Genomic DNA, 27,500 nt, shown 5'->3' with positions numbered 1-27,500 from the left:
GATTGTATCTGGCATGCAGTGAAGCAATAGGATGTGGAGAAGGACTTTATTATGTAGCCTATGCAATGTGGTGGCAGGTTGCATGTTCTGTCTCACATTTCATGGGATGTGACCTCATGCTGATGAGAATGAGTGTGGAAAATGTGTGTTATTGAACTTAATATTGCAGTATTCTCTATACCTGATATAGTACATATATGTCTGTTGGATTCTGCTACCTTGCTGCAGTCCGAGACCTTTAATATTGGCTGCTGAACCTTTCCGTACAGTCACACTCGGAGATTAGGACCTCAAATAAGATGACAAGGAGCTCTATGATTTTTCTATTAGTTATGTACCTCTGATTGTTGATTATTTAGCACTGCCAATTTGTGACACCATGTTATTGAATAAGATGAAGTCTCAATGGGGTTTGTGTTGATGTTACTGAACTGCTGATGACCAAATTCATATTTTCATAATTCATTCCACATGTCATGTGTCATTTCTAGACAGTTGGGGTGTTTTTTTAAGGCTTGGAACTCTCACAATAGAATGTGTTTGTTATGTCATGTACTAGCTTGGATAAAGGTTCTTTTTACCAAGGACAGTAGGGATGCCTCTTTTGACTCTAAAGCATCTTGTGCTCATCTCTGCCATGGCCTGTTTAGCCTCCATGACTCCATGCTGGTGAATAACCACCTGGAGACGGATGGCTGCTCGGACAAATCAGAGAGGGAGGCACACGATGAGTCAGACAATGGGGCCAATGAGAACGGAGAGCGACTGAGTGAGGAGAGCGACATGGACCAATCAGATGACCTCTCCCCCGCCCTCAAGGCCACCAGCTATGTGGAGCAGAGTCAGGAGGACATTGCTGAGGTAGTTTGGTTGACCTTCAGCACCTGAAATACATAGCTGTCACATGCAGTATTTGCATCATTTCAGTGATCACTGATGTGTTATGCTGAATACAAATCAAAGACATTGAATTGAATTCACAAGCCAAAGACATGCCAAGTCAAAGACATTGAAGTCACAAATGAATGAGTCCAATTTTTATGCAGTGATTATCGTAACGTAACGTATGCACGTAATTGAATTTGTCCTTTAGGCAGGAGAGGCATCCCAAACAGAGACGGTTTCGGAGGAGAATAAAGGACTGATGTGGACCCTGCTGAAGCAGCTTCGGCCGGGCATGGACCTGTCCAAGGTGGTGCTGCCCACCTTCATCCTGGAGCCACGCTCCTTCCTGGACAAGCTCTCTGACTACTACTACCATGCTGACTTCCTATCAGAGTAAGCACAGAAGCACATGAGTATAAGAGTTTTAGTTTGTTTTGTTTATTTGGTTGTTATTTTTTTTTTTTTTTTTTTTTTTTTGGGGGGGGGGGGTGTTATACACCCAGTGCACATGTATCCCCAGAATACTAATGAGAGACATAAGTATCCTGTATAACTCAACTCCATTGCCGCTATTCAATTGTACAGTATGAACAAAACACTGGAGGCATGCTTCCTGTCTACATGAAGAAGAAAAAAAAGTATATACACAATAAATTAGATTAAAAAAAATAATCAGGGGATGTCTTCTCTTTATTATTGTAAACCTTAGAGACAGCAGTATTTACCAATGTGTATACCTTTTAGATAGGAACTGTCCTACATCTTCACTCTTTTTCCATACCTCTCAGGGCAGTGAAGGAGCCAAGTGCTTACGGGAGGATAAAAAAGGTGCTGCGATGGTACTTGTCTGGCTTTTATAAGAAGCCCAAGGTGAGAAGATGTACACAGCTGTTGTCGGGAGCTTCATTTATTTATTAATTTATTTATTTATTCTCGAGTTTAAATGCAATGATGCAATGATGGCCCTTTCTGTCTGCCTTGTTGTGCTCAGGGACTGAAGAAACCCTACAATCCCATTCTGGGGGAAACGTTTCGCTGCTGCTGGCCTCACCCAGATACTGACAGCTGCACGTTTTACATCGCAGAGCAGGTGATAGTCTGACGCCTCCTCCGTTTGCCCTCCATCCCTCAGGAGACCTGACATTGGGTGCGTAATGAGTTCAGTTACTGAGGAAATCGTACTTTTGCTCTCTGCACTCTCCTCCTGTAGGTGTCTCATCACCCTCCCGTCTCAGCGTTTTACGTCAGCAACAAAAAGGACGGTTTCAGCATCAGTGGTAGCATCCTTGCAAAGTCCAAATTTTATGGTACGTACGTAAAGTATATTTGTAAACAGTGTTTTACTCATGTAAACTATTCGAGAGCAACTCTGAATTAATGCTTAGTTTGTTTTCAGGTAACTCGTTGTCAGCTGTTCTGGAAGGAAAAGCTAAGCTGCTATTTTTTAACCGTGACGAGGAGTATGTTGTCACTATGCCATACGCCCATTGTAAAGGTACAGTATCGACATTTGCATTCATTCTTTCTCTTCAAGGTTTTCTGTGAAAAGACCAACCAAAAGCTTTTGGACACTAATCAAATATATGTACTGTAAGAGCAATTTAAATAGTAAATATAATGGTTAAGCTGCTATTTTTTAACCATGACGAGGAGTATGTCATAACTATGCCACACGCCCATTGTAAAGGTACAGTGTGGGCATTTGCTTCATTCTTTCTGTTCAAATATACATTCTATGTGTTCAAGGCTTTCTGTGAAAGCACAAAGCTTTTGTAAATCAATCAAATATATGCAATAGCTCTCAAAATAGTAAATCAAACATGTCTACTCATGGCAAATACATTTGACGATTGTTCTCTTTTGTAGGCATTTTATATGGCACAATGACTTTGGAGCTCGGAGGCAGAGTAACAATTGAATGTGAAAAGACCAACTGTATGATTCAGCTAGAATTCAAACTGAAGGTATAGACATTTCCTCTTTCCTGAATGGATTTTACAGATTTAAAATGATTTGTGAATGATTTATAAATGATTTAAATTTACACTGACATTTATATTTACATTGACATATGACATGTACATCATAGCTATGTTTACAGTATATTCTTACAAACTGTCAATTTCCTTGTCTTCAAAGCCTTTCCTGGGCACTGCTGGTCAAGTGAACCAGATATCTGGAAAAATAGTCCAGAATGAAGAACTATTGGCCACCGTGGAAGGTCATTGGGTGAGATGGACTTGTCACTCATTTGCTATTATCTATTGAGTGTGTGTGTGTGTGCCTGCGTGCGTGCGTGCGTGCGTGTGTGTGTGTGTGTGTGTGTGTGTGTGTGTGTGTGTGTGTGTGTGTGTGTGTGTGTGTGTCTGTGTGTGTGTGTGTGTGCCTGCGTGCGTGCGTGCGTGCTTGTGTGTGTGCGCGTGCATCCACATGCAGGGGAAGAGTAAGCAATGATCCATGACCACTGCAGTGTGCATTATTAGCCAGAGTCATCAGCATCTCTATCTGTTCTACATTACTTGTATACTGCTGTGTTCTGTCCTGACCCCTCACTCTGTACTTGCTTGAATGTCCTCCTTTTAAGTCCCTTTGGTCAAAAGGGTCATCTAAATGTAATGTAACAAATCAGCAGTGCCTGTGTTCATGCATGCATATTGGTATGGTGTGTGTTTTAGGATGGGGAGGAGTACCTAGTGTGTATGACTAGCAGGTTATAGTCATCAGCAGTGTCTGTGTTCATGCATGCATATTGTTATGGTGTGTGTGTTTTAGGATGGGGAGGTGTACCTGTCGGACAGGAGGTCAGGGAAGAGGGAGCTCCTGTGGAACCCCACTCCAGAGGTGCGCAGCCAGAGGCTGACCAGACACATCGTCCGACAGGAGGAGCAGGAGCAGAATGAATCTGAAAGGTGACTCTCAGTCTCAGTCAAAAATAAATATGATTCCAGTCAGAAGATACTGTATCTATAGGTGTTTAGACAGTGTCATATAATGCAAACACAACACGTGATCATTATAGAAGCATGTGGCCAGTGCCTGGCACAGAAGTTCAGAAACCGAGCTCCAATGTCAAAATGGACGGTACATCATGGTCATGGTGAGGAGACTACCAGGGTTCTACCTCATTCTACCTCATACCAGGGTTCTACCTCAATTTACGATCACATTTGGTCCCACTCAAAAACTGTGTTAATTGTACTCAGTATAACATTGTCGGAGACAATTCATTTTTGTGTGAATAACAACACTGGAAAATGAAAAAAAATCATCTCGCTGTAGAGTTGCAATAACACCGTTGTAATTGCTGTAGACTCTCCACAGCGTTGTAAGCACTCTATCTGGAGCTATAAAAGCTAACTCTGGAATTCTGACCTGATTTTCAACCGTCAAGTCTTACAAGTAGATTTGCCACCCTCCTCCATCCAGGTACTTTTGACTTTTCCAGGTTGTGGAAAAGTGACCAGTGTCACATAGTAGGGCAACATTATATAAAGTGTAAAACTTGGTAAGGAGAGTATTTGATATCTGAAGTTGTTGCCCTCAGATAGGAGGTTTAGGATGCCTTCATTTAAGACAAACAGAGCCCGCCGATCCTTTATACCTACTAGTATATCCATGTTAAATAAGACAACTGTAACTTGATAGCACATTGCACTTTGGTACTGAATAACTGCACTTTACTGTGTTTAAGTTGGGTTTTTTGTCAACCTGTCTTCTTGTCCTATGGGGGGGGTTGTGTTTGTCTATTGTGGTCTTGTTTATTGTAATGTCTTTGTAATTGTATCAGATGCACTGAAAAGGGCACAGAACAATTTTCCGAAAGGACAAATAATCTATCTATCTATCTATCTATCTATCTATCTATCTATCTATCTATCTATCTATCTATCTATCTATCTATCTATCTATCTATCTATCTATCTATCTATCTATCATGTCTATAACTCTTCTAGGCTATGGAAGCATGTGACCAGTGCCATCATGGCCCAGGACCAGCACAGAGCCACGCAGGAGAAGTTCCTGCTGGAGGAGGACCAGAGGCAAGAGGCCCGGCAGCGTGGCACGCGCCAGTGGATACCACACCTCTTCACCCAGGACCCCGTCACCATGGAGTGGAGCTACAAACACGCAGAGTCAGTATAGCACAGACAAAATAGTTACGTAGTTTGTGAAAATGCTCATTCATCCAGGTCATATTAGTCAAAGGAGTTTAGTTGTGTGTTTAGTTGAAAGTGTACATAGCTAACACACGTAGCATAGTTTTTTTGTATGCAGCTTGAAAGACATTTAATCGGCTCTTCTGTCAGACTTCTTCAGTTAATTCTGTTCTAATTCTGCACGAATCTGTGAGGGCTTGTGCTGTAGTCTTATAATGTTCACTGTTACGTCAGTGCAAAGTTTTACAATTCACTAAAACAACCTTCACAAGCAACGTACTACACATCATTTCTTTAGTTTTTCGTAATGAATTACAACTTGCCATTGCCATGCCTGTAACAACAAACTTATAACAGGGTCTAAATGCTTTAAAGGAGAAGTTTGGTTCTCATCAATCCATAGTCCTGTTAACAGAGTGCTATATTGTTTGGAAAGGGAATGAGAAAACTTGGCACAACACAGCCCAAGTAATAAACTGGTTGCTCACACTAATAAAATAGCCCACAGGGAAATTAAAAGTTATTTAAGTGGCTATGGAGCCATTCACATGAAACACCTTCTTGAAATTGAATTGATTTAGCACAGTGATGCCTGTGAAAAAATAAACATAGAATGCATTAGATATTTATATTTCATTAGCGGATCAATAGTCTGTTAAAGAGGGAAGGCTTTTCAGTGTTTTAGTAGATGGTGCAGTGGAGTGCTGAAAGTGATTTAATATCCTATTGTGGTTACCCCATCTACCTGATCTGAATGCATTATATATTCATTGACTCTCTCTCTCTCTATCATTCTCTCTCTATGTGCGCGCGTGTGTGTGTGTGTGTGTGTGTGTGTGTGTGTGTGTGTGTGAATCCAGTTGTAAGCCGTGGGACCCAGCCCTGAGCGTGGTGCAGTATGAGAAGGATGGCATCATCCAGACGAGGGAGAAGGAGACCGGGCCTCAGGTGCGCCTCAACGGCCTCTCCTACAGCCAACAGTGGGCGGCCCAGCAGCAGCAGGTGACTCACTCACACCTCCTCAGACTCTCGTCACTCGTACCTCCTCAGACTCTCCAAATTACTGTTATAATAGCAATGTAGTGTAATAGCATTGCTCACTAATGAATTTGCCTCTGTCTCTATTTGTGTGTGTGTGTGTGTGTGTGTGTGTGTGTGTGTGTGTGTGTGTGTGTGTGTGTGTGTGTGTGTGTGTGTGTGTGTGTGTGTGTGTGTGTGTGTGAGCGTGCGCGTGTGTGTGCATGCCTGTGTGCGTGTGTGCGTGTGTGCGTGCGTTAGCTGCGAGCCAAATCCCAGGGCAAACACAGGAAGTCCAGCAGGCAGCCCTCCAGCTGCAGCCAGAACACGGAGAGCAGCAGCACCTCAGACCCCCTGCACGAGTCCTCCGACAACGAGGGTAAGTTAAGGCTTTAAAAAAACATTGGATTTCAGTGAAAGTTCCCAAAAGTCAAAACAACGTTTACAGCCAGCAGTCCATGGAAAATGTTAAATCTTAAAGGGACACTGTGTGAGATTTTTAGTTGTTTATTTCCAGAATTCATGCTGCCCATTCACTAATGTTACCTTTTTCATGAATACTTACCACCAGCATTTTAGCTGCAAAAATGACTGTACTTGGACCATACTAGAAAATATTTGTTTATTACTTAGTAAACTTTCATGTGAAGATCAAATTTGGCAATAGGCAGCCCAGCTTCAATGCACAGCATAGTTGCAGTACCTTTTTTGACCATTTCCTGCACAGTGTCCCTTTAAGTAAAAAAAAAAAACAATGTTCCCTCCAACAAAGGCATGTCAGCACAAAAGCAGGCTTTTCTTAGTCCCAAAAGGCAGACAGTAGACGAAAATCAAAACAAGAGCATAAGGCTTAGCAGCAATGGAGTACATGTACTCACACAGTGTCTCTCAGTGTCCTTATGTATTTAGAAAGTACACTTTGCAGCAGTGATTTGTTAACCAAGAAACATTAAAGTGAATTATTTCAAAGCAAGGTCAGAGTCCTGAAAAATAAGTTTTGGTGAAGTGCAAAGGAAGTGTTGTGTATTTTCGGTTAATTCTTTATTGCCGATGCAGGTCATAGAGGACAGTGTCCTCGCTGTGCCTCAGTGGACCTGAGAGAAATGGAGGCCTCCATCGCATCAATAAAGAAGATGCAGCAAGACATTCAACGGTAGGGGGGGAGTAATCATTTTTTGTTTGTTGTGCATCCATAATCTGTGATCATTACTTTTCTGTCATGATGCAAGCCGCAAGCAGTCTGTCTATATTTGTGAAAGTGTTTTATTTTTTTGCTTAGTCATGACCTTTATGTACTGTGACACAATCTCTGTCCATCATCAACATTGGAGCCTTAGTATTATACTGTTGCTACTGCCCTTCGTATTAAGATTGTATTTCAACAGTGGTTTTGATTCTGTTTCTGTATAATTTCCCTCATGTCTCAGTTTCTGTCTAATGTTACTGACCCAATACAAGCTGACTGTGGACTAAGAAGTCCGCACATGAAAAATCCTTTTTGTTGTCTTCTATTATTTAATGGCTGGATTATGTTTCAACTTCAACAGTCTTCATCAGATTCTCCTGTTGAAGACTGTTGAAGTCGAAACGTAATCCAGCCATTGAATAATAAAAGACAGCAAAAAGGATTTTGAAGGGTGCGGACTTCTCACTCGGAAAACTACAGTCAGCCTTTGTCCTGCACCTTTTCCTGGGATGTGCACAATGATCGCCTTCTGAATACACTAGTGGCTAACATATGAACTCTCTATTCTAAAGTGTTTTCACTTATTTCCCCGTGTGCGTGTGTGTGCGTGTGTTGTGTGTGCGTGCATGCTTGCGTGTGTTGTGTGTGCAACTGTGCATGTGTCAGGAACCTGTGCGCCCTGAACCAGCAGATGATAGTCTGCAGTGAGCCAGCGGGGGGAGCTGGTGTGCTGGGTGGTCGCAGCTGGCTCCTCGTCTGCCTCCTGCTGCTGCTGCAGCTCCTCATCAACTACCACTACTCCTCGTCCTCCTCCTCCTCCTCTTCCTCATGAGAGTCAACTGCAAACCTCCAGCAATAAACTAAACCACCACCTCATCACCGTCGCCACTACACAGTTCCACCACCCAACAACCACCTCTCAGCTACCCCCCACCCCCCACCCCAAGATCCCAACTCGCACTCAGGCACAACGCACTTTGGACCGAAGCAGGAAGGCAGAACAAGAGGAGAGGGTTTGGGGTTGTCATTGGAATGAATGGGATGTACAATAAAACACAAATTAGGCTGACTTGTACATAAAAAAGAGCAAAAGAAGAAAATCTATATAATATTTTAATAGCGTGCTAGGAATATTTGATGTTCTTTCACGGCTATCTGTGGATGTGCACTTTTTATAGGCCTTGCAATACTACTTAAGACCTTATGATTTTTGTTTGTTTTATTTGATTGTTTTAAGACCCAATGGGGTACTCTCCTTCCAGTTTGAACTTTGGGCCTTAATGCTTAAGCCAAATAAGAGGGACAAATCACACATAGGAGAAAAATATCGATTGATTGTGCAATTCTTTTTTTTTTTTTAATAAATGTTTGGTAATATGATGTTTTTTTATATACATATATAATATACCAAACAGTATTTATTGTCTTTCATGGAAAGAGTTTATGTTTACAAAGTAAGATTCTTCAAACCACGAAGCCATTATTATTTTTCATTTGGTAGAGCATAAGTTAACATTTCACGGTAGGTTGTGTTAAGAAAATGTACTCTGTGTGCGTCATGCCATGACACTTTTATAAGCATGCCCTAAAACTGTAATTGCCTTATCCAATGATGATCAAAGTGGTTTAATGAAACAAGTAACCATGCACAAGGGGCAAGAGCTCTCTTAATGGAATAAGCAGTCCCTTTACAAATCAGTGCTTGTTAATGGAATTTGGTTATGACAAGATGTCATTACACACAGTCCACTCTACTCTTCACTCTTCAAAGTAGGTACACACACAGCAACCTCTCAAGAAGACACATGGTGCATGGAGGAGCAAGGCTGAATACGTGGGGACATTTAAAATACCATGTGATAAAATTTGAGATGATTTTGAGAGGACCATTTTTTCCCTCACATTTTAACATGTTTGCTTTAAGGAATGTGTAATAACCTTATACTTGATGAATGAAATAGCTGAATGAAAATGACTGCATTCAGTCTTGCCTGTTTTCTTTTGCCCGAGCAGACGTGCACCACTGTTTAAAAAATACCAAGACACAAATTGTTCCTGGGTAGCCTACTATTTGCAAGTAGGCTACACGTTGAAACTCATGCATAAAAGAAGCATTGCATGAAACTCAGTGATGTTGCAATATTTGTGTTGAGACAGGTTGAGACAGGTGTGTTGGAGACAGGCCTGGCCACTAGGCCTACCAGTAATGGAGGTGACTTTTGAACTGATTCTGAGATTAATCATCACTAGGACATCAACAGGTTGCAACACCAAGACATATGGAAATATTCTGTGTCAATTTCTTATTGTCGTGGAGAACAATAATATTTTCCTGATAATAAATGCTAACTCACAATTTTCTAACATCTTCCTTGGCTTCCATGTTACGGGCAGAAGGTTCAGTTTGCCTGCAATGTAGAGGCACAGGCTAAAGAGCTTGTAATAGGCTAGTCCTAATCTTGTTTTGCCAGGAAGGTGTGGTGTTGTGTTGATTGCAGTTATTAAACAAATGTGTCTCTACCTGGTAAATTAATCTAAGTAATGGACCCAGTGTCTACTGTACTGAGTTATTTCTTAATAAAGGTATGTTCGTGGTCACGCCTTCTGTGTGTTTACGTCTCAAAAGTGGGAGGACTTACGCAGTGAATTATCTAACGCCAAGATGGCGAGGAAACAATTGTACAGTCATCAATTGTTGACTATACTCTGTCCACATTTAAACACAAATGACTTTCTTCGGAATGAATGAATGTGGTTGAAAAGTGAAGGGAAACCGTTGAAAAGTGTAGAGTAGGCTATCGACTCCAATTCATCAACACCACACCAACTGGATCTGGTGAGAGTTCTGAAAGGCTTACATGTAGCACCAGACTTCAATTTTTCTACTTATGTTAGCGGAACCTCACGGTAGTTTTGACAGAATGTTACTGATAGTAGGTTACCACACAACTGCAGAATAGAATGCCGTGATGGTAGTGGCACACTGTGGCAGGTCAATGCAACAGAGAACGTTACTTTGTTGCTAGTAAAAAAAAATATTCTGCTACAGGGATCGAAGTGCAAGTTGTCTAGTTCCTTATTTACTTTTGGACGCTCCTCCTGTAGTATTTCTGCAATGTCATCCCGACCCGAATGGAGAACGTTTCAGTTATGCAACTTATGAAATAACAATAGCATTTTTTAACCAACCTGTTTTCTATTGAGGAGCCCCAAGTGAATGGAACTGTCTGTGTTTTTGATGGAGTAGTGAATTTGAGGACACTTCCACGTCCGAACTTGCTCACACGTTTGGATCAGAGACTTGCTGAACGTGAGCACCGCGACTGAGGATGGATTCTCTAGCGGGAATTAACAGACAACGGGTGATTCTGGTCACCTATGTCATTGCCGCTTTGGACATTACATGCCTTTTCGTCCAATTTTCCATAACACCAGTAAGTAGGCTATACTTGTTATATCATACATCATAGCCTTGATTTGTTGCAGCAAGGAAACTGAACTGGGAAGCACCCCTTAAACAAACAAATATGAATCCAATATTTCTTTTTCTCCTTCAGTATTTAGCCAAAAGGCTTGGTTTTGACACCTTGTGGTTTGGCTACCTCCAAACAACAGTTGGGGTCATTCAACTCCTTGGAGGGCCCATCTATGGCAGGTGAGCTCATCCTACACGGTTATCATGTTGTAAATGAATGGCATGCATGCAATAGCCTACAACTTTTCACCCAGTTCATTCTAAGGTGGGTCATTTCATCACGTGATATCAGACAATTTGGGACCCGACCGAAACGGATTTCAATCATACTTGCTGTGCCTGTTTAGTAGCAAGGTAGCACCCCAGAACTGCATTTTTGTGAGTCTGACACCAATAGTAAGGGAGAAACAGACTAGCAAAGGTTTACATGTGAGGGTAGGACACTATGCATTCAGCCTTGATTATATCAGTCCGTGTAGGTCACAAAAGGATGTCTGAGGTATTGTTTGAAAGCGCTTTTCTGGCTCTACAAATTACTCAAACAGCATGGAATACAACAACCTTCAGAATATGAATTATGATACATTGAAAAATTTAAAAATTGAATATCAAAAAAACTTATATTTTAAAATGGCTGGTTTCTTGTCTAAACATAGCCTTAAGGTCATAAACAACACTTGAAAATGGGGTGTTTGGTTCTTTATTCATTTCAAAGATAATGGGACATAAAGGGTTGAAATGAGTTGTAATGACGTAAATAGAGTAGTGTCAGGGACAGGGATGGACTGGCCATCTGGCACAACGGGCATTTTCCCGGTGGGCCCTGCACCCTCGTCGGTCCCTGCATCCTCATGGACCATCTCCATCCTTCACATATTCCGATAGACATGCTGTTATGTGATATTACTATGGTATCACCATATTATTACTAGGTGATTTGTATGATGCCCTATTTTTGAGTCCCATCGTCTCTGAAATGAATTAAGAATCAAACACCAGCATTTCAGGTGTTGTCCATGACATTGCAGGCTATGTTTAGACAAAGATATTTTAAAATATACGTTTTTTTGCTATTCAATTTTTAATTTTTCAATTTATGATAATTCATATTCTGAGGGTTGCTGTGTTCCATGCTGTTTGTGTAATTTGTAGAGCCAGAAAAGAGCTTTCAAATAACACCACAGACATCTTTTTGTGACTTACACTGACTGATATAATCAAGGCTGAATGCATAGTGTCCTACCCTCATATGTAAACCTTCGCTAGTCTGTTTTTCCCTTAATATTGGTGTCAGGTTCACACAAATGCAGTTCTGGGGTGCTACCTTGCTACTAAACAGGCACAGCAAGTATGATTGAAATCCGTGTCGGTCGGGTCCCAAAGTGTCTGATTTCACGTGAAATGACCCAGGTGTTCATTGATGTTTACTAAAGCTGTTTATTGACATAACCTTTTGTAAATCTTGTCAAACTCAGAAATGACTTATTTCAAAATACTGTGCTTCACACCTAAATAGGCAGACAACTTTGCCTGAGGTGTTAGGCATCATGCAACTCTATGCTGTTGTAGCAGCAGCTGTAGTCCTATCTACTAATTGACTTCCAAAATGCTGTATGAATCTTAAACTGGTCAGACTGACATTAAGCCCACACAATTCATTTTGACACTTTGACAACTGTTTTGTGTGTGTGTGTTTTCTTGGCAGGTTTGGGGATATATTTGGTGCACGGGCAGCGCTGTCTGTGTCCTGCATGGCCTCTGTGGTCTACTATGTATTGCTGGCTATGACTGACAGCGCTACAATGCTTTTCATCCACAAGATCCCAGTAGTGGTTATGCATGTCATACCAGGTAACGTTCACTCACACTACATATTGCAGTGATGGTTTACCGGTACTATTCTTGAGTTTGATTTGCATGTCCCTTGTAGGCTCCTATAGCCTACATACATGTCCGTTGTAGGTGAAAGTAAACCTGCCTTGTGTAAGCATCTACCGTGGGAGGAAAAGGTTTGTACACCCTTTGAAATGTCTTATATTTTTGTCGAAATTGGTAATAAAACATGGTCTGCTCTTCCTGAAAATCACAAGAAGGAACAAACAGTGACCATTTCCCAATGTCAAGTGTTCTAGCTTTGGTAGTGCGTGAAATGCCCAGTGATTGATTAGTCTTTAGTGAACTCCATGGAGTATCCAATCACTAGGCGTTGGGAATTGGTGACTGTCAATTTTAACTGCTTCCACCCAAAAATATTAACATGTTATCATATTTTTATTGACCAAGATGCAAACATTTTCCAGAGAGGGAGGCATAAGTAAGTACACTCTTGGCAGGGGCGCTGTGACGCAGAGCGCTAAGCCCCCCACATTTGGGCTTACATTGCCCATGGGGACCCCGGTCATTTCCCGGCCCTACCCTGTCTCTCTCTCCCAGTCATATCCTGTCTACTCTCACACTGTCCTATAATAATTAAGGCCAAAACGCCCCAAAAAAAACTTTGTAAAAAGTACACTCTTGGCTAAAATCACTTCAAAAATTAATTAGAGACTATTACACAATTTGATATTTCAAAGCCAATCCCTCAGTTGTTGCATGTATTTGCCCTGTCCCGTGGAAAATACAAACCATTTAAGAGTTATGTCAGAGAGAATAGAGAGAGAGAGAGGTTCCATTGGCCCATTGTTTGCGGGTTCTATTATTGCAAGGGGAGGGGGGGAAATCCCCCTTTAGGCAGACCTAGGCAGACCTAAGGACTGTTCTATTCAATGCTAGGAGTATTATGACACTCCCCTTTAGGCAGACCGGAACCTGGTCATGTTAGGTGCCCATAGCAACCTATTACATTGGCATATCTCTATATACTTAAAGAATCTCTGGTTATGTCTTGATGGAGAGACATTGTCCAATGTGTACCATGCCGTGTTCAAAATATTTCTCTTAAGATGATTAAGAATTATTGATTTTTATAAGTCTCTAAAAGGTCGAAACCATTTCTAAAATCTTGATGTTCACAAATGCATGGTGAACGGAGACTATGAATGGAGACAGTTTAGCAATGTTGCTTCTGTCCCAAGTGGTCATCGCCCTGCAAAAATTACTCCAAGGACATATCACAGACTCCTTAATGAGGCTGGAAATAATCCTACAGGGTCAGCTGAAGATTTACAGAAAGAACTGGAAAATGTCACCATGACATAGCTACAGTTTTATGCACCAGTAAGAAACGAAAACTACTGTCACCGGTGGGCAGGAGCATCATTATATGGGACTACCTTGGTACCTCAGGCCTTTGTTAGTTTGCTATTGTCAGTAGAACTCACCAGTTTATTGAGATATTTTACAGAAAAAGTGAGGTAGTCCGTCACACAGTTGAAATGCACAAGAGGATGGGGGCTGAAGCAGGACAACAACCCATATTTGTCAACTTACACAAAAAAAAACATTCTGGAATAGTCCAGTCAAAGCCTGACAAAAATCCAATTGAGATGATATGGCATGACCTCAAGAAAGCTATTCACTCCATACATCCCAGATAAATCAGACATTCATGCAATTCTGTTAATGATCAGACCATAATTAATGACCAATTAACATTCAAATGTAAGAAATTCTAAAGGGTGTACAAACTTAGTCATTGCACTATAAATGTAGTCCATTTAGTGGTTGCAACCAGTGAGGACCTGTTTAGGTTTAAGCTTTTTGGTATGTAGGTGTGAGATTCTGACTTCCCCTTACTGTGGGTGGCCACATTAATATATATCCAGTTAGTACATTTGACTACAAACAATGTAAATAAAAAATGTAAATATATACATAAATATGTGGTTGCACATTATGTTTGACGTTAAAATAGGTTTTGTGTTTATATGTATCTGTTTGGGCTTTATGCGATTATTCTCTTCCAACCTCATATCTGTTTATTGTTCTTCACTCACTTCTTTGTGTGTGTTGAACTCTATTCACTTTGTCACATACACATGCATGGACTTTTGTTTAGAATATTATTACGCTATTTAAATTCTTTCATGCTAAATGGCCATTGTCATTGTAAATTCACAATTCATCAAATATCAAATCATCAAATTAAGTCTATGATAAAGGCAATTATCATGTTATTACTATTTAAATACGAACATCATTCAATGGATTGTACATTTGCTGTGAATTTCATAAATCCTTGATATGATAAAGACTGTCAGTAGAAGTGTACTGCATAGGTCCTCAGCCTTGATCTTCTGTTGAGTGTTGTGACAAAGTTGGCTAAGCCAAGGCACATGCAGTATGCCATATATACAGTAGCCTCTTCATGCAGATGGAGACACTAGTAGGCCCATTCACTCGTTGCTGAACTTCATCACTACAACTATAAGCTATGAGTCATAAGTAACTGACTAATGATTGGTCATTATCATTTTGGTTTGGTGACAATACAGGTATACATGGGTTCAGTGTTTATAAACAATGTTGTGAGGAGGGGCAAGACACTGGCGTCCAACAATCAGAGGTTGAGTTGTGTGCAGCTAATGTCGCGCAGCCAGGAGAAAAAAAAACATTTAGAACCCATGTATAACAGAGGCCTTTGCACAAATGTGTTGACCAGGTTTCAGTCCACCGTTCTCATGGTCTCTTGCCCCATCCCAACCATCTACCCCGCTCACTTCCTGTCTCTGATGTCTTTCCTGTTATTCCTCTGCAGGGGCTCAGATGGTGGTGGCTGACCTGACTGAGCCTGATAGGAGAGCCGATGCCCTGGCCAAGCTGGGCCTGTGCTTTGGCATTGGCATGATCTCGGGCTCAACGCTAGGGGGCATCCTCAGCACACGCTACGGGTAAGATGGAGATGTTTGATACTGGCATTGCTAGTGGTTGGTGTTGCGCCAATATGAGCTACTACTCGTCAAGATGAACTACCAATAGAAGCCATTACAATTAACTACAGCAGTGCCTGTAGTGTAGCCCCTTAAAGGGGTATGCCACTATCTTGGGGCTTAATACAGTTAAAATCGTTGGCCAGGGTTTATAAAGGTGGTAAAGTGTCTTATTTTTCATGTAAGCCGTTGTCTTGCTTTAAGACAAGTTAAAAGGGGGAATATGCCGCTAAGCTAGTGAAAGTCAATGGATCCGTGTAGCATGCTATGCTACACGGATCCATTGACTTTCACTAGCTTAGCGACATATTCCCTCTTTTAACTTGTAGCTTGTAACGCTTAGCATGAAAAATAAGACACTTTACCACCTTTATAAACCCCAGCCCACGATTTTAACTACATTAAGCCCCAAAATAGTGGCATACCACTTTAATGCACGCTGTTCCACCAGTGGAACAGTATCATAGTCAATAAAAAAATCTTAACTACCATAGTACTACACCACTATGACCGTGCACGGAGCCTTTAGTAATACATTATGATGAGTTAATTGCCATTCTGGTAGCAGCTAATTGATAGCAGGGGCTGTGTCTTACTGGGTTAAAGATCAGAGATAGGTTTTGGGTTGGGTGTGGGCTATGTTAACAACCTCACTTTGGTAGCTTATCTTGATGAAGCAGCCTGGCATTGCTAGTGGCTGGTGTTGTGCCAATATGAGCTATTACTCGTCAATATGAAATACCAATACTGTAGAAGCCATTACCATTAAATACAGCAGTGCCTGTTATGTACTGCAGCCCCTTAATGCTTACCGTTCAACCAGTGGAACAATATTGTGGTACAGTAAAAAAAAAGAAAACCTTTACTATAGTACTACACCTCTATGACCATGCACAGGGCCTTTAGTAATAGTTGCCTTGGGCTTAATGTATGTAAGAGTGAGCTATATATGTGTAATGATGTGCCTTTTGTGTAATGTCCTCTGTATTTATGTATGTAATGTATGCTACTTGACACCTTAATTTCCCCTAGGGGTTAATGAATGATACTCTACCCTAGTCTACTATCTACATTGCGACTAGGTCATTGCCATTCTGGTAACAGCTAACTGATAACAGGGGCTGTGTCTTAGTGGGTTAAAGATCAGGGATACGTTTTTGGTTGTGTGTGGGGCGGGCTGTGTTAACATTGTATATTGGGAGCTCATCTTGACGGAGCAGTCCATCTCGATAGAACAGACCCGGCTGCAGAACCAAGACGTTGGACGGGCATTCGATGGAGTATGGAGGGGCACCTTGGGGGGGGGGGGGGGGGGGGGTATGGGTTTCCTCCCCCAGAAATTTTTGTATTTCTTAGATGCAATTTCCTGCATTTTAACCAAATTGTGGGCTTAGTTTCAGCTCTACGGAACAGTACTTTTGTTTCTAAATATGGGACAATCCCATTATTTCAAAGGATCACTGTTCACTTATTATTTCACATTTAGGTCTACTGACAATGTCTAAATAGTGTAGTCTATTCATTTATTTGTTTATTAGGGCTATGGTGGTTAAGCAAAGGTGGAATTTTATCTTATACTTTATATTTACTGTATTCAGAAAAAAATACTAATTTGTTGTATATTAATGACCATATCAGCATGTTTAGGTGAATAAGCCCTGGGGGGGCACAGCAGCTTGGCTGGGGGGGCAATGCCCTCCAATGCCCCCCCGTGGATCCGCCCTTGCGATAGAACACTAGCCTTACTAGTGGTAGTAACGCCGATTTTTCGCTGATTTCACCAAGGAGTATCCAATTATTAATTACACTTGGAACTAGTGATTGGATAGTCCCTTGGTGAAATCTGCTAAATGGGTGTTACTCACACTAGCAAGGCTACAACACTTCACCTTGAGAAATACCCAACATGCTACAATCAGCAGCTATTTGTCCTCTTTATGTTGGTGCAGAGGTGCAAAAGTACAAAGCATTACAATTTCCAGAGAATACTAAAAATAGTAACTAACTTTTATAAAGTGGATTAAAAAAATGTTGGGACGCTTGATATTTTGTGAATAAAAGTAAAATGCTGCCATTTTCAAAACATTCAATCTATATGGAAGATACACAATGGCACAAGGTCAACATAGCAACAGTTAAAGTGAGTCAGAAGTATTGTTTTGAGGGAAATATGTGTTCATTTGTGTTCGACCCATGCAACAAATCTCAAAAAAGTTGGGACAGGGCCAAAACATGTAAAAATAACACAAGGAAGAATATTTTAAAGTGAACTATATTGACTGTCAACGTGAATGCACAAATAAAATACCATCACAGAGAGGCTGTGGCTCTCAGTAGCGGAAATGTTGAGGGACTTATGACTGATCTATTACACAGAAATATTGATTTATCAAAATTGCGGGCATATAAGGCCTATTTCCGTAATGTACATTTCTGTGAGTCCTGAGATCATGGCATACCCATCGTCAATAAGCAAACTATGACACTCCAACAATGACAGCTGTTGAAAAAATGACCATAAACACAACACTTGATTCATGCACATGATGAAGACATCAAACAGTGTTGCATGCAGCAAAGCTCATTCTATATGGACCTAGGAGACATGTGAAACTGATTACAGAATGGAAAATATTTCCTCCTTTTTTTTAAATCATGGAGTCATGCACCCTCCAGATTATATAGAAAATGAATACTTCAGCTTGATTTAGTGGTCAGTCTGAAAGACATCATAATATAATGGTAAGGTGGCGCAGAGGTGCCTTGGTTATGGTCTTCTTACTCATGTAGAGCATTATAATGAATGCTGAATGATATATGCAGACTTTAAACAGCATACATAGCCACCAAGGCATTATATTTTGGAGCACAGCCTTTAGATCAGTGGTTCCCAACCTATGGGTCGGGACCCACCTTATGGGTCGCCAAAGATCCACAGGGGGTTTCGGAGCCCTCTTGATTTTAAGGGGTTTCATTTTGAATATGTATAGCCCATGTTAAACAAAAGACAAAGCATTTAACTAATACATGCATAGAAGCAACAAATTGTAAGTGCTACATTAAACATTTATTCTAAATTTCACCACAGACAAATTGAGGAATAAAATAACTAAAATTAGTTTTCGCAGGAAACAGAGGGCATCTTGTGACTCCGTCTCATGCGGGCGCTCTCGTGGTTGGGTCACCAAAGCTTACAATAGTAAAAACATGGGTCCCTGAAGAAAAAGGTTGGGAACCACTGCTTTAGATAGTGCTCCATAATGATGGCAAATTTCAATCTCTACTATGTTCCAATTGTGGTTCCATCATAAGAGTAAACAGCTGACAAAATTGTTTTCTTGCAGTCAGGATATGCCACATATTAAGCATAACAAGTGGGTAAACAAGTTGAGGAGCACACCTATCAGTTGTGAAAATCATGTCTCACACATCAAAATATCTATTTTTTAATGAAATCATGCCATCAGTCGAAGTATTTACTGTTAAGTCTCCTCCCGTGTGTTGTGTTTAGTCTTAGCCAACATAAAAAGCATTTTATTGGCCCTGTCCCAACTTTTTTGGGATTTGTTGCAAGGATGAAATTTTAAATGATCACATAATTACCTCAAAACAATAATTCTGCTTGACTTTAACAACTGATATGTTGTCTGTACACAATGCTCTACCTTATTAACATATTGAATGTTTTGAAAATGCCAGCATTTTGATTTTATTCACAAAATACCAAGTGTCCCAACTTTTTTGGAATCCGCTTTGTAAATGCAACTCATTTCATGTTCTTATTATGTGCTTCAGAGGCTGAGATATTTAGGTTTTAATAGGCAGAGGGCACCCTTTCCCAAAAATGGGCTTAGGCTAAAATGGGTTAAGTAAAGACTGTGACTTTTCCACAAATATGTTATTTTGCCTATAACACAATAATTACTTAGTTACCCTATCTCTATCTCAAAATAACAATAAAACAACATTTGTTTGGTTGGTCAATGAAAAAAGCATCTTGTGTCTGACAGTAGAGGGCACCCATGTGCTGGAAATAAATTTTGAGGAGCTATCTGAAGAAAAATATCCTGTCTTCAAATCTTTCTTAAAAGGGAGGAAATTATATTTACATACAAATATTGCATCATTGCATGCTGTTAATTTGATCACACAAATTACATAATGTTTCGTCAGTTTGTCATGGCATAATATTTTGTCACACATATTGCATGGGGAATTACACCAGAAAAGTCATCCATCATCTGCCATTTTTATTTGGTAGCAGCTGGCTTTCACATTGCAACTGAAATTTTTTTTTAGAAGAAGTCCAGCAGCGGATAGTAAAACAAAAACTCCTGTTCACGTAAACCGTCTTTGGTAATGGTAGGGTGTTTGATGATTTGTAGTTGTTGGGTTCCAGTAAAATCTAAACTGAGACTACCCCATAGGTGGGCTAATACTCTCCCGTAATCCCAGAGATAAACTCATTGGATCTGCTGATGTGAGGAGTGACGAATTACTTTTTTTAAAGCACTTTTTGAGACGAAGTCAAGCAGAGAGCACTAAAACAAAAACGGCTTTTCATGTGAAATGTCTTAGTCACTTGTTTGCACACCACTGTAAAAGACTATAGCTAAACGATGTCAGTGGCAGTACTGTGATTTGTAGTCATTATCCAGTAAAACAGGGAACCTATGTCTCGAGGGCCGTTTGCGTTTATCCGGCCCCCGATATAATTTTAATGTTATTCAGCTTCACATGACTGCCTTCAATATAGGCCTAAAGTGAAGGGGAAAATCTTGGTTTGTGTTCATAGTACGGCCCTCGGAGGACTTTTACGGCCCTCGGATGAATTTGAAGTGGCCCTTCGAATGAGCAAGGTTCCCCACCCCTGCAGTAAAACCTAAAGTAAGACTACCCCATAGGTGCGATAGATTGTCCCGTAATCCCTGTAATAAACTCATAGCTCCTGCTGACGTGAGGAGCTGTTCCCCTCCTGCCGGGAGATGTCAGGGTGCATCCTGCCCCGGCTCTTGTTTTATCCCTCTCCAGTTGCTGATTGAGCTTGCTGCTATTCACCTCAGCCTGCCTCTCTCTGTCTCTGTCTTAGTGGCCTCTCTCTCTCTCTCTCTCTCTCTCTCTCTCTCTCTCTCTCTCTCTCTCTCTCTCTCTCTCTCTCTCTCTCTGTTTGTCTTTCTCTCTTCATGTTTCTTATCAAGTGTTCGGCTATTTACCTTTGCCTTTCTTTTTCTGCCTCTGCCTCTTTTCTGTCTGACAACCCCCCTCTCTCTCGTGTTTGTGGCATTTTACACCAAATGAATGGCAAAGGTTTATTCTTTATTTCCCCCCAAGCAGAACTTTCCTTGGGTTTATTTATGAAGAAAAAGAGTGAAACCTGGCTGACACCGCAGCTTACTAAGGCTGTTTTTCCATAATGCAGGGTGAATACTGGTGCTGTCATTTCTTTTTCTTGGTATTGCCTGCTGCTTGTTACTAATGGTAGTGTATAGTCAGTGCTCCCAAGAGGGGGAGAATCAAGGTTTAGTGCCCCTAGGGGAGGCTGACGTCCCCCTTAAAATTGCATTTAGTCACCAGAGGAACTACGGCTAATCCAGTTGTCACAGACACACACTCAGACTTTCCCTCAAAACCCAGCTCGAGATGAAGAATAATAAGACTTTTACTTTATGCTTTCACACTGAGCTTCATAACAGTTTCCATAACCTGTTGCGTTTTCGAGAAGCCAATGATGCTTTACTGTAATGCGGCAAGCGGTCGGCGCTGTGCACTTGGTGTTTTGCCTGGCAGAGAGTCACCCCTGTCTAAGACTGGTGGAGGCTGATGGTTGTCAAGCATCGTGTAGTGTGACTCATGCCTTGAGGGTTGGCCCAGAAACTGTATCCTTCCATCACGGTACCACACACTTTGAGCCTGACGCGGATCATGTGTGAGAGAGGTCTGGAAAGTACCCATTCGGCTGGCAAAACTCTTTCCCCCAAAAAAGTGTTGGCAGTTTCAGACTGATGTCAGTTTTGGATAAATAATACAGTGCTGCAGTGGTTCTAAGTTTTGGATTATTTAGTTTAAAACGATCTAATGGGGGTTTTGAATCTGAAATGTGATTTGAATACACTCTGGTTGTCCGTAGAGGATTTTATACAGTTTAACATCATTTATTTAACATCTCAATGCTATGAAAGCAATACAACAGCACAAGTAAACCCAGTGGTTTGTGCCCTCTTATCAAGAGTTCTGGATTATTCAATACAGTGTGATTCAAAACACTCCTGATGATACCTTATAAGGGGTGATGTCCTCAGTCTCAGGTGTGAAGAGCCAATAGTGTTATGTAAGAAAGCCAGAGAAGGCTCACACAGAGTACAATGACTGGACAGATTCTTTAGTTAAGTGTTTGGCAGATAGAAAATGTCAGGAAACGTTTGACTGAATTTGGCTGAAGTTTCGAAACCTTTCCAGTCTGCTAAAACTATTTGTGACCTTAAATTCTTGGCAATGGAGAGAGGTCTATCTTTTAAAAAAAAGGCAGGGGGGTGACTTGCTACAGAGAGAATCCTTCTGTGTTGAATTCAGTATGGCATTGAGAATAGCCACATAGCTGGAATCTCTGCTATCACTAAACAGACGCTCCCATTTTTTAAAGATTTCTCCGGTCATTTTATGCTTAGTGCCAGCTTGCTTTGGATTACCCTTAAAAGTAAAATATGCAATCAGGGTATGTTGGTTTTAGTGGAATTTGTTTGAGCGATTATTCAAATGAGTTTTATTGTGTCTCTCGTATGCTCATTTTCACATGCCCAGTAGACATAATGGAATGTTTGTTCAGAACAACTGTAACGACTGATAGGGTTTGTTTGCCTACTTATTAGACATGTGTGTGATTTGGTGTGTGCCCTTTCCTGTTCCTGTTCCTCCCTGTGTGTGTGTGTGTGTGTGTGTGTGTGTGTGTGTGTGTGTGTGTGTGTGTGTGTGTGTGTGTGTGTGTGTGTGTGTGTGTGTGTGTGTGTGTGTGTGTGTGTGTGTGTGTGTGTGTGTGTGTGTGTGTCAAGTCAACCTGTGTGTGTGTGTGTGTGTGTGTGTGTGTGTGTGTGTGTGTGTGTGTGTGTGTGTGTGTGTGTGTGTGTGTGTGTGTGTTTGCGTGTGTGTACAGTATGTGTCTGTGTGTATGACCGTGTGTGTGTGCGTGCACATGCACGAGCATGCACGTGTGTGCGCAGGCATGTTTATGTGCGCAGGCGCGCGCGCGTGTGTGTCTTCAAGTGTAAGAATGAAATTGTAAAATGTGGGAGTGTTGTGTTTGATCTCCCTGCCCGCCGGCTCTGGCTTTGTGGTGGAGCGCTAGGCTCGGCTCGGCTCAGCAGCCACAGCCCCATGGAAAGCCACCTGCACACTGACCTCCTGCTCTCGTCACAGGGGCAGGGTTCAACTGCAGCTGTAAAGATAAACCCACGCCAATCCACTGGATACTCCCTCTGTGTGTGTGTGTGTGTGTGTGTGTGTGTGTGTGTGTGTGTGTGTGTGTGTGTGTGTGTGTGTGTGTGTGTGTGTGTGTGTGTGTGTGTGTGTGTGTGTGTGTGTGTGTGTGAGAGAGTTTTTTTTTGTTTGTGTATTTTGTGTGTGTGTGTGTTTGTGGTTGTGTGGTGATGAAGTGAACATACAAAGCTTTGTGTCCGCTGATAAGGTCAAACGGAAGTCGTGTCCAAATAAGGCTTGTGGTAGGAGCTTACTCCTCTGAACACTTGGACAGCCTCTCATTCATTCAAACAGTCTTTGATTCCGGGGCACTAATATATGTGTATGTGTGGTCTACTGTATGTCTGCTGCCATGTTTTTATATTACCTCTTCAGAAGTCTTTCTCAACGGGGGCACTACAGCCCCCAGGGGGTGTTGGGGAGCCCTAGGGGGGGCGTTGAGAAGGATACAGCTGAGTGGGGGCGGGGGTTAGTCTCCATTGGGGCCATGAGTCTATTTTATCTTTCAATACTAAGGGGGGCGTTGGTAGGCTTATGATGAGGTCAGGGGGGCATTGGGAAGCTTATGAGGAGGTCAATGGGGCATTTGTTCAAAAAAGGTTGAGAACCACTGCTCTACAGAATGACTTGTCTGGTTGATACCTGATGCATTTTTTTCCCTTAAGATTATTAGTCCGGGAGCCGTGGGGTTGAACCCAGATTTCTTTGATAAAGTTCTTTTTTTTGCTTTATCTGATAGATTTTAGGCAAGTCTTCAAGATTTCAGACGATGCCCGGTGATATCACTTGAGCATTTTCAGATTTTGAGCCTTTATTGTCCCATAAATGCAAATTATGACAAAAAACTGAAGACACCGAATATTACTGTGAATAATGTTACAAAATGTACCAAATTGCTTATATTACCTGAAAAACATTCACATTGGACTGCCTTAACACTGCCCTTATTGAAACAAACCCAATATGGGGTAATAATTAACCCTTTCATAACAGCAATCCCACAAATAAGGCGAGACACTGTAGGTGAATAGGGTATTTTTTTTAATTTGCAGATATCAATATGAAACTTTATCAGATGATTACTCGTATGAATTGGAGAAAAAAATGTATTACAAGTTTTCTATATTTTATGTTTAAATATGCTAATTAGGCTATTATCGAATTAAATATGCAGTAATTTGCATATTTTGATGCAATGAATCTGACCACCTGAAAATGCCAGCTTCAAAATTCCTTTTTTATTTTGTTAATATCGTACATACAAGAATATTTACTGTGGTTAATTGTGGCTATCCCCTTTTGTTATCCAGGTACAGAGAAAATACTGCTAATAACCTTAAAAAATGCGATTTCGGCCTATTTTTATGCATTTAGTTATATAAATCAGGTCATGAATGACAAATCAACAAATGCCTCAGTAAAAACATTCACAACATTGCTTAGAATAAGACTGTAAAGTATGGAACGGATTGTGCATTATGAGATCCTGCATAACATCACATCATGACAACATACATGACAACATCGCCGGTAGGTAGTCTACCACAAATAGCCAACATAAAAGAAAAAAAAAAGAACAACAGAGTGTGGGGGTAACTGGTGAGCAGTCGTTGGCTGTTCCAAAAGATGAGTAAAGAAATGACATACACGTACATCCAGTGTATCCAGACTGGTATTGAATGATCACTTAAATCCATAAAGCCATCAAATAAGATCTGTACATGCATTTAAATTTACACAGAAAGACCTATATACACTGCAACATACAGTACCGCACGCTCAGAGACAGTGAGAGAGAGAGAGAGAGAGAGAGAGAGAGAGAGAGAGAGAGAGAGAGGTCTAAACATAGGAAAACAGCTATACATTATATATACGGTTGAGTCAAAAAATTAAGTCAATCCAGTGTATCCTGACTGGTATTAAATGATCACTTAAAAGTCCATGAAGCCATCAAATAAGACATGTACATGCATTTCAATTCGCACAGAAAGACCTGTCTACACCTATACAACATACAGAGTCCTTAACACCTAAAACACCTATAGCCTACATTATATACACTACACGCACACGCACACGCACACACACACACACACACACACACACACACAGTAAAGCTCACACAACATTGGTTCGGCAGCATCCCAGCCGAAAACATGCACAGAAAATGGTGCAAGGCACCAGTGCTTTACACTAACTTTTTCGCTTACCAGCCATTTTGGCTAGTGGTTTTCGTGACTCACTAGCCATTGGGCCTTTTCACTAGCCATAATTTTCTTAACCATCATAGCAGCTTTAATGAATTATATAATAGGCTGTAATAATGTAATGTAGGATAATATAACATAATATAACATAAAATAAAATAATATAATATAATATAATATAATATAATATAATATAATATAATATAATATAGGGCCTAATAACTAGAATTGTTGTTAACTGGTCCATGCATGCATGCATGCTATAAGAACAGATTAACTCATCTGAGGAATGGCATAGCCGTGCAGAAACACCAAGCACAGTGTTGTGGAAGGGCACAAATGTAAGCTACATGAGAGCAAAATATTTCCGTCTTTGATCTGAAGGGCACTTTCGATGCGCAAAGTAGAGAAGTGCAAAGTCATTGCCAAGCTTCGCATGTCCTCGGTCATAGATGTGGAATAACACCTCTTCTAGAATATTTTCTCATAAAAGTAGGCTATCTACTAGAAGGCACACACATATGCGGTCGGTAACTACAGAAGGAGCTACGACTTCCTTTCATTCCGCTTAATATTGAGTTGTTTAAAATATAAACGGACGCAAAGCAAGATGGGCACATGCGAAGGGACATGGGGCATGATTTTGTACTGTCTGGAAGGCTACTACTGCGCGTTGTTTAAGCCCCGTTTGACAGTCGGGAACAACGGCACAAGAAACATGGAGGAATATTAAGGTATGAAGACATACAGGCAAATCAGAAAATGATTTAAACCGAACATTATTAATGCCGCATGTGCCCTTGTCTTATCACTGCGCTAATTAGTCTCAAGACTTTCTCAAGACTGAGGTGTTCTCCTGGTCATTTTAATGTCCACTACTACTATGCATTGTACTAATGACAGATCCCAAAACAGGTCAGTTGAGATGAACTTCGCTACTTTATTTTCACGTGAAGGTTTTCAGTGGCATTTCCAAACGCGCGCTGATGTGCCGGTAGCTCGCTGCTGCCACTCATATTCGCAAGACTAGCTCTATCAGATTCCTCTCGTGCGTAAGACACAGGTGACACGTGACACAGGTGCTTCATGGGTATTGTAGGCTTGTAGCAAAGACGGTCCGAGGGGAAAAACTACAAAATGCGGTGCCTCATCATTTAGAATAGTGACGGACCCGCCAGAATGGCTAGTGAACCTTCGGTATCTACTAGCCAACGCCGACTTTCACCCGCATTTGGCTACCTGGCGTGTGTTAGTGTTAAGCCCTGCAAGGCACACTGTTTACAGCACAGCTACATTTCTTAGAATTGCAGGGGCTTTTACTCTTGCAACCACATCTGATCATCTGTAAAATGTAGTCTGGTGCCACTTTGACATTTTCTGGAACACTTATTGATATCAGTGCTTTGTTGCATGGGTCTTTCTTCCATCCAAATGCTTCAGGAGATAGTTCAGTGTGAACCAATGTCCTCCACAATATTGCTTGAAAATGAGCCCTTTTCACATTCTCAAGAAATGCCTCTGTTGTTGGTGGAGGAGCAGCCAGGTTAGGTGAAGATAAATGACCTTTCCCATTCTTTTTTCCCCATTCCACCAACCTTGTATGTGACATGCTGATACTGTCTGGAATGCCATAACATGCCGACACAAAGTTAGTGGCCTCACTGGAAAGTTGTTGGAATGGTGCCAGTACATTACCAATTGATGTCAAGTGATATCCAGCTTTTAGGGTCTTGATAACAGAGCCTTTACCAATACCAAAATAGGATGCCACAGTGTCACACCCTGATATGGCATGGGCTGGTAAAAGGTCAATTACAATGTCATTTTGTGGATTTACATTTTTAATTGTATCTTTTTCCATGTTAATACGACCACCACTGAAATTATGTACTTTGTAGGCAAACAAATAATCAGCCAAAAATTATGTAATTATTACTTACAATTTTTATTTTGTGTTACAACAGCACAGGAAGAGTAAATAGCAATGTATGAAATGGTGAAATTCTGTGTTGAATTAGTAATCCTTTCTGGGTATGTCTAAGCTGACACCACCAATATTCGCCTAAATGTTAGATATTTCTGCTTGACAAACAGCTAGTTATGTAATTGTCTAAAATGTATTTGGTACGAGGACACTTTCTCCACTTTGATGTGGCAGGCCTACCACCCAGAATGCTCTATGGTTAATCATAGTGCAGTTATGAAGCTGTCAAAAGCTTGTGGGCTATGGCTGCA

At 41.0% G+C, this 27,500-nt stretch overlaps 2 protein-coding genes across 3 annotated transcripts in view; both read left to right on the top strand.

Moving 5' to 3' along the window:
- LOC134439360 (oxysterol-binding protein-related protein 5-like) overlaps positions 1-8,299 on the top strand; it is a 38,532-nt gene extending 30,233 nt beyond the window's left edge. Inside the window, exons 10-23 of the mRNA XM_063189278.1 lie at positions 651-861; positions 1,094-1,278; positions 1,674-1,755; positions 1,877-1,975; positions 2,096-2,192; positions 2,282-2,380; positions 2,752-2,849; positions 3,025-3,114; positions 3,658-3,794; positions 4,839-5,018; positions 5,903-6,044; positions 6,321-6,438; positions 7,116-7,212; positions 7,912-8,299. Coding sequence (XP_063045348.1) covers positions 651-861; positions 1,094-1,278; positions 1,674-1,755; positions 1,877-1,975; positions 2,096-2,192; positions 2,282-2,380; positions 2,752-2,849; positions 3,025-3,114; positions 3,658-3,794; positions 4,839-5,018; positions 5,903-6,044; positions 6,321-6,438; positions 7,116-7,212; positions 7,912-8,077 — 1,801 coding nt within the window. The 3' untranslated portion in view covers positions 8,078-8,299. The remainder of the gene's footprint in view (positions 1-650; positions 862-1,093; positions 1,279-1,673; positions 1,756-1,876; positions 1,976-2,095; positions 2,193-2,281; positions 2,381-2,751; positions 2,850-3,024; positions 3,115-3,657; positions 3,795-4,838; positions 5,019-5,902; positions 6,045-6,320; positions 6,439-7,115; positions 7,213-7,911) is intronic.
- Positions 8,300-9,915: 1,616 nt separating this feature from the next.
- The window catches only part of slc22a18 (solute carrier family 22 member 18), a 33,415-nt gene continuing 15,830 nt past the window's right edge, over positions 9,916-27,500 (top strand). The window contains exons 1-5 of one of the 2 annotated variants that reach the window (XM_063189291.1): positions 9,916-10,081; positions 10,493-10,679; positions 10,803-10,900; positions 12,426-12,571; positions 15,417-15,549. In XM_063189291.1, coding sequence (XP_063045361.1) covers positions 10,575-10,679; positions 10,803-10,900; positions 12,426-12,571; positions 15,417-15,549 — 482 coding nt within the window. In that variant the 5' untranslated portion in view covers positions 9,916-10,081; positions 10,493-10,574. The other variant, XM_063189290.1, reaches the window with a different exon arrangement.

The sequence above is a fragment of the Engraulis encrasicolus genome, chromosome 22 (assembly GCF_034702125.1).
Source record: "Engraulis encrasicolus isolate BLACKSEA-1 chromosome 22, IST_EnEncr_1.0, whole genome shotgun sequence".
Classification (NCBI taxonomy): Eukaryota; Metazoa; Chordata; class Actinopteri; order Clupeiformes; family Engraulidae; genus Engraulis; species Engraulis encrasicolus.
The sequence above is the reverse complement of the archived record's forward strand: the minus strand, read 5'-3'. Positions and strand labels throughout refer to the sequence as shown.